General features: G+C 46.4%; 1 protein-coding gene across 1 annotated transcript in view; it reads right to left on the bottom strand.

The window, feature by feature from the left end:
* Positions 1-10802, bottom strand: part of SNRNP200 (small nuclear ribonucleoprotein U5 subunit 200) — a 28765-nt gene extending 17963 nt beyond the window's left edge. The window contains exons 1-14 of the mRNA XM_060653857.3: positions 10632-10802; positions 9955-10118; positions 7430-7601; positions 6529-6721; positions 5990-6045; positions 4247-4345; positions 3722-3874; positions 3513-3612; positions 3190-3326; positions 2517-2600; positions 2235-2408; positions 1799-1936; positions 1435-1590; positions 731-901 (exon numbers count right to left, since the gene is read on the bottom strand). Coding sequence (XP_060509840.1) covers positions 731-901; positions 1435-1590; positions 1799-1936; positions 2235-2408; positions 2517-2600; positions 3190-3326; positions 3513-3612; positions 3722-3874; positions 4247-4345; positions 5990-6045; positions 6529-6721; positions 7430-7601; positions 9955-10118; positions 10632-10676 — 1842 coding nt within the window. The 5' untranslated portion in view covers positions 10677-10802. The remainder of the gene's footprint in view (positions 1-730; positions 902-1434; positions 1591-1798; positions 1937-2234; positions 2409-2516; positions 2601-3189; positions 3327-3512; positions 3613-3721; positions 3875-4246; positions 4346-5989; positions 6046-6528; positions 6722-7429; positions 7602-9954; positions 10119-10631) is intronic.
* Between the last annotated feature and the right edge of the window lie 3456 nt (positions 10803-14258).

The raw sequence follows: 14258 nt of genomic DNA, 5'->3' as shown, positions 1-14258 counted from the left end.
CTTGTTTTCTATACTGTATTCTTACGATACTGTAAACTAAAGAAAACGTTATTGGAATCATAAAGAAAAAATACATTTATAGTCCAGTACTGTATTTACCGAAAAAAATCATCATAAAAGCGGACCTGCAGTTCAAGCCTGTGTTGTTCAAGAGCCAATTGTACTCAATTCTGTCACTAAAGCACAAAAGCAGCTGTAACAATATGTAAATAAATGGGTATGGCTATACTCTGATCAAACAAAATCCAGTAGACACAGACTGCCAAGCCCTGCTCTAGAATGCTGAAAATCAACATGTGAGGTCTCCTTTCTGCTTTCCCAGACAACTTAAAGAAACTACAACCAGACTCAAGGTCATTCTTCTCTGGGTGCTCTCTGTACATTTGGAACACAATATCCTGATTCCTTCCTCATTCCCCTCGAGAATGGATTATTTATTTATAAAGCCCCCCTGGGAGGAGGACACAATTAGTTTTGTCTGTTTACATTTACTCCAAAACATTTCGGACACAAAAAAACACATAAAGAACAACATGGCAGACACCATGCACCTCCTCAGAAATCTTTCACTTAGGGGCAGATTCTCATTTAACGGTAACAGCAATACTGACAACAGCTGTCATTATAAAGGCTAGTGACTAGAGGAAAGCACTGAAGAAACAGCGTTAAAATTCAGCAAACCCTCCTCGACCAGGCCTGGTCTCTACGTGCTCAAGTACTCCCTGCTCACCAGAATGATGAGCCGCACGAGCTGTGTGTAGGTGCGCTCCCCACCCTTGCGGGTAATGATGTCCCACTTCTCGGGGGTGCAGACGATGATCTGAGTGGCGCTGATCTCCTCCTTGCACAGCTGGTGGTCGCCAGTCAGTTCTGCAACAGTGATGCCATAGGTCGCCAAGCGCTAGGTGGAGGAGAGGCACGTCAGGCAAGAATGCTTGAAGGGGGCCTTGCCACCACACTTTATCTGGGAAGTCTGAATGTAGGGTATTATTGGAAGGAGGTATCGACCCAACAGGGAAATATCATATGAACACAAACACGTATTTCTAAAATAAACCCAAGTTTACACTCAGGCAAATGAAGCAAAGAATTTCTGGGATGTCTGCACAAAGAGGGGGAAATGGAAACTTGTAGACAACAGGACCTGGAATAACACCGCTATGTCTAATGTCAACCATATCCTATGAGCATTTCATAAATTCTTCAGTAATGTACATAACAGCAGAAAACTGACTCAGAGACAGTAACAGAAAGATGCTAAATCCTCGCAAAAGTCCAAGACAAGCCCAGGACACTCTTGCTTCAGAAATACTCGGACCCTGGGTCAAGCTCCACCTTGAAGTGGAAGAAAAACACCATACAAGACATTCCAGAGATGTCCCAGCACAAGCAGTGATGCACTAGACCTGTTCCCAATACCTTTCTACCCCTTACCTTTCCGAAACTGCCCACCATCTCCTGCACCAGAGATCTCATAGGAGCAATGTAGATGATCTTGAAGTCATCCACGTTGATAGTGCCATCCATGTTAATGTGTTTCCCTATCTCTCGGAGCATACACATCAGGGCCACGTTGGTCTTACCCGCACCCTAAGACAGAATCAAGGATGAGAAGGCCTGTTTACCTGTCCTCACTTCTACGGGCTTATCGGCAAAACAGACACCAGAGCACCTCCTAGGACATCTCCTCCATCAAAGAGAAAAGAACTGGGAGAGGATTTGGGTGAAGATGAACCATCTCGCCACCAAAAACATACACCACTTCCCACAGGAACAAAGCAGCCAGGGCAGTGCTTACAGTAGGGGCGCACAGCAGCAGATTCTCATCTGTTTCCAGAGCAGCACGGTAGAGTTTACTCTGGATCCGATTCAGTGTTTTGAAGCCCTCAAATCCAGCCTGGGCATACTTCGGCAGCTTCTCCACTGGAAGCAGTTGCTAGAAGGAAGAAATGCCATGCATGTCACACACTGGCAGCACCCTTGAGCAGGCTGTTTTTGCGGGATGGCCAGGATTGTATTTCCTGGCGCCCTCCCTGAATAACTCTGCACTGAAGGCCAGATGAGAAATTCAATACTGTCCCCTGGACTCAAAATCAAAACGGGAAACTCTGAAGCAACTTCCATTTCTGGGATAAACGATCTATGACACAAGGTCACATTTTGGCCAATGGGTTGAAATCCAAACTGGAAGGAAGATGAACTGAGCAGAAAACTGAGAAAAATAATTCACTCACTTCTTCTGAACCAAAGGGCTTGGGCTTCAGAGCAGGCACATGCACCTCTTCATAGCCCTTGCGCTGGCGACGGAAGGACCCATCAGGAAGCTGACAACGTTTATTGGCCATGAAGTGGCTCCCCTGGGTAAAAACCAGGTCCTCCAAGTCCAGAACCTGACGCGGAGCCAGTGCCTGGGAAGATGGGGGTAAAAAAACAAAAACAAAAAAAAACACACAGTGAACAAGGCGAACAACTAAGTTTTCCATCCGGCATAGCCTTAGAAATGACCCAATACTTACCTCTCCACCCTGGTCCAGATCCATGGTTTCCAAGTCTGTGTCCATTCGGGACTGTCGTACTCGCTCTCTCCGAGACCTTTCCTCCTGTGACGGGGAAAGATATAAAGTAACAATTATTCACCGTTGTAGGTTCTGGTCCCTTCCAACCCCTGCTTAGCGAAGCCTGACTCACAGGTGCTGACCAGTAAGTCTCCAAACAGAAAGAGGGCCCTTTATGTTCAGACATTTGCCACAGGGACCACCAGAATGATGACAGCAAACAGCTTTAAAGGGACAATGCACAGCGCAGGGATTTCAAAAGTAGACATTCAGCAATTCAGCATCAAGGGCTATCCCTACAGGTAGAAGCGTGGGTTCTGTGTTCAGCCAACACATGTGTTCTGTCCCAGCATTTTCAGTAGATACCATGATTTATTGTGTAACCAAAGAGTGAACCGTCCATGGTGCTGGTGAAGACCATGGGAAGTCAACAGTCTCTTGACCACACCAATGTCAATGTGTAGATTTTAATCTACACCAGTGACAAACCTCAAAGAATTCAGAGAAATTACTTCTTCAATTCCCTTTTCTAATAGGAATTCAGCTCTACGCTACAATCTTCTAAATGAGGTCTCCTTTCCAAATCAAACAGTCTAGCTCCAGAATCAGACAGATAAACCAACCCAGCCCTTACCCGGATCAGATCCTCCTTCTCGGTCTCATGGAGCTGGTAGAGGAACTTGGAGAGCTCTGGATCAGCTTCCATCTTTCCCATGATCCTTTCCTTTTCCGCTTCACTCTGTGCACTGGCCAGTAAGGTGCAGTATAAAACTGGCAACAGCAAAAGGAAGAAAGGGAAGGTGAGAAGAAGGGGGTAAGGTAAAAATCAACCTTCAACCTTGGGGGAGGAAGCAAACTAAATGAAAGAAGCGCTGAAGCTATGAAAATTAACAAAGCCTCCATCACACATGCACACACACCACGTATATGCTCCAGAAGAGACCACTATATACTCACTCATCATCCTGTGCTGTCGCAACACTTTAATAAAATCAAAAGTGTTGAAACCAAGGAGCAGAACCAGCTGGTTCTCACATTCCCGATCATCACTGGCCGTCTGCAGAGAGAAGGTAACACCATGATTAAGGACGCAGCCATCTGCTTCCATCCACCGTCCCATCTGCTAAGATACATACAATGAACACAAAACAACGTCCTGGCTGTACCTTCAAAATCTCCAACACTTCATCTGCCTTCTTCTGTGACACAATGGCATCATCATAGAAGCGACTGAGCTGCCGCTGTAGCCAAAACGCATCGATATCCCGAGGATGCAAATCCTTCTTCTTAGAACTCATCAGTTCCCCCGACGCTACAAGCTACAAAGGTAACCAGGCACTTAGCTCACACCATGTCTGTCTGCACCAACAGCTTTCTCATCATCCTACAACAAAGTTCTACCTGCCACCCATAGCCTACGATCCTTTGAGGACTTTCCAGAAGGAAAAAACAAAACTCTGCTACATTGAGCTCAGGAGCATACCAAACTAAGATTTCACCAACACATGCCTTTGGAAAGGAGAATGAGTGACTGAAGCCTTAAGAAAATCAAGACACTGCATGTTTATTACGGCTCCTATAAAAGGGTAGCTTGGTAAGTAATATATAACAGGACCTACATATGAGAAACAAATGCTACACCCAGAAATCCCCTGACCTTGCAGCAACAGGCAAAAACAAACTGTACTTACATTAGCTGAAAGGGTGCAGCGCACCACAGCCTCATCCCCTTCCATGTCATCATCAGATGCCTCTTCTCGAACTTCCCCATACACATCTTCATCACCTTCCTACAGAAACAGCCCAACCCCAACTCATGATTTGGAAGTGACTCTGGCATCACCACAGAACTTCTCCCCTCAATCACTTAATATTGGATCCATGGTTAGAGCAATGGTTGGGGGAAGGGGGAGGTAACCAATAGCTTACTGGAGCCAGGGTCAGTCTTACTCCACAGTACATTTAATTGAATGACCTCATTACTCTTAAGTCCACTTGGCATGGATTCATTCGATGCTTCTACTCTCTCTTCTGCTTCTCCTCTTAGTTTACTAAACTCCCTTAAATTTATTTTTTGCGAGAGAGAGAGGCAGAGAGAGGAAAAAAGAGAATCGCAAGCAGGCTCCACACCACCAGTGAGAAGCCCAATGCGGGGCTCAAACTCACGAACCAGGAGATCATGACCTGAGCCAAAGTCAGATGCTTAACTGACTGAGCCACCAGGCGCCCCAAGAAATTCTGATTAGGTGGTAAATCTCAGTGGCTGCTGCAATTGTTACTTTAACAAACATGTACAAAATATGCCTGTGCTCTTGGGCAAAAGTGCATTCTTTTAAAACTGGCACAGGAGCACCAGGGTGGCTCAGTTGGTTGGGTGTCCAACTTCGGCTCAGGTCATGATCTCACAGCTCATGGATTCAGGCCCCATGTCAGGCTCTGTGCTGAGGCTCGAAGCCTGAAGGCTGCTTCAGATTCTGTGTCTCCCTCTTTCTCTGCCCCCCACCCCCATTCATCTCTCTCTCTCTCTCTTAAAAATAAATAAGCATTAAAAAATTTTTTTTTTAAATGGCAGGACACAATACTGAAAATTGGAAAATTATCACAATAAATTAAAACGCAGTAAAACAGGGGCGCCTGGGTGGCTCAGTTGGTTAAGCATCCCATTTCGGCTCAGGCCGTGGTCTCGCGGCTTGTGGGTTCTAGCCCTACGTCAGGCTCTGTGCTGACAGCTCAGAGCCTGGAGCCTGCTTCGGAATCTGTGTCTCCTCCTCTCTCTGCCCCTCCCATGCTCATGCTCTCTCACTGTCTCTCAATAATAAATAAATGTTTAAAAAAATAAGTAAATAAAATAAAATGCAGTAAAACATGGTAATGTATGCCCTCAATGGAGGTGCATGCTGTACTTTTTGTCTTTTTGCTGATCCACATAATTTATTTTAAATTATTATATGTTTAGGGGCACCTGGATGGCTCAGTCAGTTGAGTGTCCGATTTAGGCTCAGGTCATGATCTCACAGTTTGTGAGTTCGAGCCCCACATCAGGCTCTGTGCTGACAGCTCAGAGCCTGGAGCCTGCTTCAGATTCTGTGTCTCCCTCTCTCTCTGCCCCTCCCCTGCTCATGCTCTGTCTCTGTCTCAAAAATAAATAAAACGTTAAAAAAAAAATTTTATAAAACAAAAATAAAAAATTTTAAAAAACCAAATTATTATATGCTTACATTTGTAAGTTCAAATTTGCTTTATAAATCCCTAAAGGCAACCGCAGCAAATTCTTAGCAACATAATATTTATGCCTGAGTTAGACATCCATAAAACAAACACCGTAAAATTCATCTGGCTTCAGTTAGGAAGCTTCTTTACGCCAGAAGTGGTCCCCTCACCTTAACAATTTCAAAAAATAAAAACAGACTGCATCCGTTTGCTTTATCACTCACCTCCTCATCAGACTCAAACTGAACATTCACACCATACGTCTCATCAATGTTGTCATCTGCAACGGTAAGAAGTAAGAAAAAGAATAGTGAATTAGTGTAATGAGGCACTTTGGAGCTAATTCCTCCCCAACTGCCTGACTTGCCTGTCATCAGCATAGATCTATAGTCTCAGGACCCACAGACTAAGACACTTAATATAAGAGAGCCATCCACATTGCCACCTCTGAGGCCTTCTCCAACCTGCCAGTTCTGGATACGGCCCTGCATCGCCTGCTCAACCACCCGAACGTGCCACACTCCTGCCCCCACACAGGCTCTGCCCAAGTTTTCCCCCAGGTTCTATACAAAAGGGTCTTAAGAGTAAGAAATGGCTGCTGTATCTAGGGATTCTGATTCACCAATCACAACTCTTCAAACACCAAAGAGGTTACAAGAACTCACTGACACATGCAGAGGTTTTAATGACTGAGGCTAGAAGATCAAGTTTAGAAGTCAAAAGCAATCATTTAATAAGATAAGGACATAAAGAACTCAGTTACCCATATTCTGGATTTCCTTGTCTCCACCGTAGTCTGTGATCTTTTTGCCCAAGTTCACTAGCACGTGGTATCTGGTATCATCTGTCTGACCCAACAGCAGGTCAATCTCCTTTCTCCTTTCCTTGTCCCGAAGCTTTTCATTCTTTAGAACAGCTAGAACTTCATCAGCTGCCCCACAAAGGATATCACGTGGCTAGAGGCAAAAAAAAAAAAAAATTTTAGAACAAGATCTAGAACATCACTGACCAGCTTCATGTGACAACAGGATGTGAACAGCCATGCCTCTTTAAACCTTGCCTACCAGATTCTGACTACTTTCATCACTACTAATAAAAAATGCCACAACCGAAGGAAGACCCATCTGTTTTTAAAAAGATTAGGTAGGTGGTCTTAAGAGGTAGGACCCAGATTCCACAAGTCTGGCACATTTCTACAGGTGGCAGAGGCGCTCCTCAATGCTCCTCTAGCCCACCAAACTTTTGGTAATTCTTTACCCTCGCCAGAGCCTCTGAGATGCATAAAGACCCTTAAACTAATCACACATATATAATGCTCAAGAGCACAAATTTCAGATATAGAATATCCGGGCTCCTATGGTGGCCCTGCAACCTCTATCACGTAGGAAAATTACTTAACTATTCTTTGCCTCGTATCTCTCGCCTGTAAAATGAAAAATAAATATTAACAGGGCCTAGTCACAGACCTGATGTCATCGAGGACTGAAAAAGAGAAAACACGTAAAGTGCTATTCCACATAAAGCAAGTGCTCAGTAAATATTAGCCACTTCCACAAACTGCTATCGTCCGCAAAGAAAAATCCACAGTCAAGGTTCTTCTGATACTTCCCAGTTGCAATTCTCTCCCTCTCCAAACACATGGTTTCACCCTCTGGCTTCCTCACCTGGTCCCCAAGGGCAGCTTGGATGAAGCTGAGTAGCACCTCATAGGTCTCCCGGGTCTCTTTAGTCTTGGGCTTATAGATAATGCCCACCATCTCATCGATGCCCTCCGAGAGCAGAGTATAACCCTTCATCTTGTTAATGTCATGTCGGTCCTCATCACGCTTTCTTCGCCTAATGAACACATGATATTGAAGAGGTAGAATCTCCCCACAAAGGCAAAACTAAATCAAGCCTATCCTCTTCTCCTCAGCTTCATGGCACACAGGTAATGTTTAAAAACATGAATCTATACCTCAGCAAATGATTCCCACTTGGCCAGGTTTATGCGGAAAAAGTAACAAGGAGGGAATCCTCTGTTATTCTCTCACTAAACACACTAAATGTTGCAATGAGACAGCCTCCTCACTCACTTGAAAAAGGACAACCCTTTTTGGGTTGTTGGCATAACACTACAATCGAATTTCAACTGGCCACACCTCAGACACAGTTTCTTTTTCTGGCCAGAGAAACTGAGGATCCAAAGGAATCTACTACCATTAATTCTCAACAAATTATAACAAATCTGTAAAGGAAGCCATACTCTGCAAGGTCAAGAAACCATGATGTATTTATTCACTTCAAATGTAAATAATCAAGGGGTGCCTGGCTGGCTCAGTCGGTAGATCATGCAACTCATGATCATGGGGTTGTGGGTTACAGCCCCATGTTGGGTGTAAAGATTACTTAAAAATAAAATATTTTTTTTAATTTTTTTTTTTTTTAAAGAGAGCAAGAGAGCACGCATGAGCAGGGGAGGGACAGAGAGAGAGAATCTGCCATCAGCATGGAGCCCAATGCGGGGCTCAAACTCACGAAACCTTGAGGTCATGACCTGAGCCGAAATTGAGAGTCAGAGGCTTAACCGACTGAGCCACCCAAGCACCCCAAAAATTAAATCTTAAAACAAACAAACAAACAAACATAACTAATCAAAACTGGGCCTCTGAATTACTGAGGTTTCATCATTGAAGAGGGAAAAGAGACAGAGATGATCAGAGATTTCAAAACACAAGGATGAGGGGCGCCTGGGCAGCTTAGTCGGTTGGGCGTCTGACTTTAGCTCAGGTCATGATCTTCCGGTTTGTGAGTTCGAGCCCTGTGTCTGGCTCTGTGCTGACAGCTCAGAGCCCGGAACCTTCTTTGGATTCTGTGTCTCCCTCTCTCTCTCTGCCCCTTACCTGCTCACACTTTGTCTCTCTCTCTCTCCCTCTCTCTCAAAAATAAAAAAATAGGGGCGCCTGGGTGGCTCAGTCGGTTAAGCGGCCGACTTCGGCTCAGGTCATGATCTTGCGGTCCGTGAGTTCGAGCTCTGCGTCGGGCTCTGTGCTGACCGCTCAGAGCCTAGAGCCTGTTTCAGATTCTGTGTCTCCCTCTCTCTGACCCTCCCCCATTCATGCTCTGTCTCTTTCTGTCTCAAAAATAAATAAATATTTAAAAAAATTAAAAAAATAAAAATAAAAAATAAAAAAAATAAATAAATAAACAAAAAAAAAAAAAAAACATACAGATGAGGTAAAGTTCAATGATTTTTAAGTTTTGAAATATGTCCCCAGGGGTGCGCAGGTGACTCAGTGGGTTAATCACCCGACTTTGGCTCAGGCCATGATCTCGCAGTTTGTGAGTTTGAGCCCCACGTCAGGCTCTATGCTATCAGTGGACAGCCCACTTCAGATCCTGTCTCCCATTCTCTCTGCTCTTCCCCCGCTTGCGCACACACATGCACATGCTCACTCTGTCTCTCTCTCTCTCTCTATATATATATATATCCCCTCAGAAGTTAAAAAAAGAAACAAAAAACAAAAACACACACAACAAAACCCAAAACGAAACAAAAAACCTGTCTTTCTTACTATGGATGCTTGAGCGTTAATCTATAACGACAAAAGTAGGAAGTGGTCAACAGCAAAAGAAAGAAGTAAGGGTGGGAAGTTCATAATGGAAGAAAAGGAGTTACTGAGACAGAGAACAGCAAGGGTCCTGAAAATATCGTGGAGAAAATTAAGATCCCTCTATGGACCAGAAACACATACGTTAGAAAAAGATCTAAAAGTTTTCTCACTTCAGGTATGCTGATTGAGGCCAAAGACCCTTTTAAGTCTCACGTTCCATTTATTTTTTTTAATTTTTTTTTTTTAACGTTTATTTATTTTTGAGACAGAGAGAGACAGAGCATGAACGGGGGAGGGTCAGAGAGAGGGAGACACAGAATCTGAAACAGGCTCCAGGCTCTGAGCTGTCAGCACAGAGCCCGACGCGGGGCTCGAACTCACGGACCTTGAGATCGTGACCTGAGCCGAAGTCGGCCGCTTAACCGACTGAGCCACCCAGGCGCCCCTCACGTTCCATTTTTACCTTCACTAAGTTGTTTGATTGCCCCCCGTGTCTCATCTTGCACCAAACATTTCAGCAAAAAAGTTGGTCAAATGCTCAAGCAAAGATGGACTCTGGATCTGAAAAAAAAAATCATTTTCTCCCTGGTACTCACTTGGCTCTTCTTTCCTCCTGCATCTGTGGTTTGGTCCGTTGAGCTTTATCTCCCATCCGGGTGCCCTCCAGCTTCCCAACCAGGGACAGCACCTCTCCTGTGGGTTCATCCCGCCGGGTCCGGTCAATGAGAGAGCGGTCAGCTTGGAGGACAAGATTCGAGTTCTGAAAACATCAAAACACTATCAAAGCTCTGCCACCAGTAAGGCCACTTGTTGTATCACAGGAATACAATTTTGATGATATCAAAATTAGTAAGAACTGGAGCAAATGAGTGCCGACACGGACAGTGGGAATAAGAGGTTTTCCTTAAGATGAAAGAGCGCCATGTGACTGCGCGGGAGGAAAGAGCGATCAAATGAGTGGAACGACCCTTGTGCCTAACACTGCCCGTTAATAATCCACCTCTGGGAAAAGCGTTGGGTTCGCTGGGTGGGGGAAATAAACGGGGGCGGGTATAGCGCTGAGGGGACAGGGAGCAAACACTCCTAGCGGAATTCTTAGCCCATAACACCCGCCCTAGACCCTAGTGGGGCTATTCGTGTCATCCTGTACCCCCCACCTCAGCCCGGGTCTGATTTCCTCTCCGCTTTCGTGGTTCACCTGCAGGCCTTCTGACTTGCCTCCCGCTCCCCACTGGGCTCCCTAGCCCGGGCCCTCCCCCGAGCCCACACGCACCGCCTTGTACTCGTACTGCAGGCTACGGGCGGTCACATCCGCCATGGCCGCGGCTGCCGGGGGGTCTCAGTGCTCAGCTCCCCTCACCGCACTTCACGAAACGCCGTCGCTCTCCTCTCCCGCCCGGCCCCAGCGACGCAGGACTGACGCACAGGACAGGCACTGAGACGGGCTCCTTTCCGCTTCCGGGTCGCGCGCCGGAAGTATGGGTGGGGCGTGTCTCCGGAGAGAGTGTGTCGCTCACCCGCGCGGCCTTCTGGGCGTGGCCGGAGCAATCGGGGCGGCGAATCCCGGTACCCCTAGACTCCGGTTCCAGCCACCCCTTGGGACTTAAGACACTTCACCCCCCCCCCCCCCACCGTAGGCTTCCGGCCTCGGGCTGCGGCCTTCGGCCTCTTCACATCACCGCGAAACCTACACCTGCCTAACCCAAGAACTTTTCCACGCACTTCTTCCTGACTCTAGCCACTCTCTTGTAAGCCGTACTGGCAAGAAGGGCCTAATTAGCTCCTTTTCCGGTTGAGGAAACTGAAGCACCCAGCGAACGGTTTAAGAGTGTGTGTCTGTGGCGTCTGGGTGGCTCAGTCAGTTAAGAGTCTGACTTCGGCTGAGGTCATGATCTCACAGCTCGTGTGAGTTCAAGCCCCGCGTCGGGCTCTGTGCTGACAGCTCAGAGCCTGGAGCCTGCTTCACATTCTGCGTCTCCCTCTCTCTCTGCTCCTCCCCTACTCACGCTCTGTCTCTCAATAATAAACGTTAAAAAAAAAAAATTGTGTGTGTGCGCGTGCGTGTGAATTACTGGTATCTTCCCTTTGGATTTCAATTATGTTTTTAGCGATTGGAAGAATTGTCCCCCACCCATCCCACCTAAAACCCTTGCATGCCTACAAGACCCTCCTGGATCTGCTGGGGCCTTCTATTTGCTCCTAAATGCTTGTCTCATTCTTTTGCAGAGCCCAAGGGACATTGTGAAGGTAGCTGCCCTTTTGGTAGGAACAGCTCCTTGAAGTCAGTGACTTAATTCCTTCCTCAAGGGCAAAGCCCCAGGGCCAGGAGGCACTCCTGCCTTCCTACCCACAATGAACTAATTTTCGCCTGTGGAATGGCAACTAATAACTGAATGGTTATCTCACTTAGAGTCTGTTTGCTTTTGAAAGAGAAATGAAAGGGAAGATGAGTATTAAGCAAAAGGCATTCATCCTCTATAACAGTGTCCTGGGCCAAATTTGCCCTGCAGGGGTTTTTTGTTTGGCTCTGTTGGCTCCTTACTTAAAAACTGGGATAGTTCACGAAAAATCTGGGTTTTTAACATCTATGGAGAAATCAGAATACTGGCCACATGAGACCCACATTCCTACATGGCCTGCATGCCCAGTGCTAGTCAGCAACTTGCTGTCCTTAGAGGATACGCATGCCCCCCCCCTCCCCCCCGCTCTGCACGTAGCTTGCAGCCCTGCCCACATTTTTGTTTGTCTAACTTCCAGGGGACAGTCAAGTCCTTGCTGCAGCTCTGCTCCTCAGTGGCATTGTGACTTTGAGGTAGCTACCTGGTCTGTCTGGGTGAGCCTCATTTTGTCATCTTTAAAATTGAGGCAATTAAACTTTCCTCATATGAGTGTTGTGATTAAATCAGGTAGTGTGGGTTTTTTTTTGTTTGTTTGTTTAATTTTTTTAACGTTTATTTATTTTTGAGACAGAGAGAGACAGAGCATGAAAGGGGAGGGTCAGAGAGAGGGAGACACAGAATCTGAAACAGGCTCCAGGCTCTGAGCTGTCCGCACAGAGCCCGACGCGGGGCTTGAACTCACGGACCGCGAGATCCGAAGTCGGCCGCTTAACCGACTGAGCCACCCAGGCGCCCCAATCAGGTAGTGTGTTTAAAAGCACCAGTGAATGTATCAAGGTGAGGGCTTACTGAAGGTTATTTAAATCTGAATCCTGAAGACTGACTTTTGTTCTATGGCCATCCTGTGGGTCACCCACCTGACACAAAAGAAGCTGCTATTTCAAGGATTCTGCTTTGCATTTTTTAAGTTTTTATTTATTTTGAGAGACAGAGTGAGCAGGGGAGAGGCAGAGAGAGAGAAGGAGAGAGAGAATCCCAAGCAGATTCCACACCATCCTCAAGAAGCCTGATGCGGGGCTTGAACTCATGAACCATGAGATCATGACCTGAGCCAAAACCAAGAGTTAGATGCTTAACGGACTGAGCCACCCAGGTGCCCCTCAGTGAAGGTGTCTGTCTGTTTGTTTGTTTTAACATTTATTTGAGTGGGGGGGGGGGGGGCAGAGAGAAAGAGAGACACAGAATCTGAAGCAAACTCCGGGCTCTGAGTTGTCAGCACAGAGCCCAACGCAGGGCTCAAACTCACCTACTGCGAGATCATGACCTGAGCCGAAGTCAGACACTCAACCAATTGAGCCACCCAGGCACCCCTCAGTGAAGATGTTTTTTAAAAAAAATTTTTGGGGCGCCTGGGTGGCGCAGTCGGTTAAGCGTCCGACTTCAGCCAGGTCACGATCTCGCGGTCCGTGAGTTCGAGCCCCGCGTCAGGCTCTGGGCTGATGGCTCGGAGCCTGGAGCCTGTTTCCGATTCTGTGTCTCCCTCTCTCTCTGCCCCTCCCCGGTTCATGCTCTGTCTCTCTCTGTCCCAAAAATAAATTTAAAAAAGTTGAAAAAAAAAAATTAAAAAAAAAAAAAATTTTTAACAGGATTATCCCCAGAAAGCTGAAGGACCCAGGAGCACCCTGACATGCACAGACCCTTGTGGGGGATGTTCGTTACCAAATTGGGCTCAGCTTTAAATATATTTTTTTTAACGTTTATTTATTTTTGAGACAGAGAGAGACAGAGCATGAACGGGGGAGGGACAGAGAGACAGGGAGACACAGAATCGGAAGCAAGCTCCAGGCTCTGAGCCATCAGCCCAGAGCCCGACGCGGGGCTCGAACTCACAAACCGTGAGATCGTGACCTGAGCTGAAGTCGGACGCTCAACCGACTGAGCCACCCAGGCGCCCCAGATTGGGCTCAGCTTTAACTGTCTTCCAGTCTATATGTGCCCCACTGTGCTGCCTCTCTGCAGAGATTCAGAATTCACTACTCCCTAGCGCCAGGCCTGGACACGGGGTTACCCGGGCTCCTGGGCCCTGCATTTCTGTACCTTAAGATCGGTTATTTCATTTAGTTAACCTCTCAAATATTACGTGTGCATTAAACTTTGTGAGCACTTTTAGGGACTCAGAGAAAAATGATGCAGTTAGAACCTTTGAGAAGTTACATAGTCTTGCAGGACAAAGGAAATGTACCGGTAACTGTACCGGTAATTAAAAAGCCTAGCGTAAGGTACCAGAAAAGGAAAAGTCCATATGCTCCCATACCTCCTCACCTTTCCCCCCCTTAACTAAAGCCCCCTCAACACTGCCTCCTGGCAAACAGTCTCTCCTTTGCTCTCCTGCCCACTGCTCCCTTGCAGTGTATCCAATAAACTTCCATTTCAGAAGAAAAAAAGAAAAAAGGAAAAAAAAAAAAAAAACTGACTGCAGTCAGTGTCACAAGGGGGCGTTGTGAGAAATCAGAGAAGTCCCTTCTGATTGGAGAGAATGAGCGAGAATTTGCAGCTGTAAA

Source organism: Panthera onca, chromosome A3 (genome assembly GCF_046562875.1).
Source record: "Panthera onca isolate mPanOnc1 chromosome A3, mPanOnc1 haplotype 2, whole genome shotgun sequence".
In the NCBI taxonomy this organism is placed as follows: domain Eukaryota; kingdom Metazoa; phylum Chordata; class Mammalia; order Carnivora; family Felidae; genus Panthera; species Panthera onca.
The sequence above is the reverse complement of the archived record's forward strand: the minus strand, read 5'-3'. Positions and strand labels throughout refer to the sequence as shown.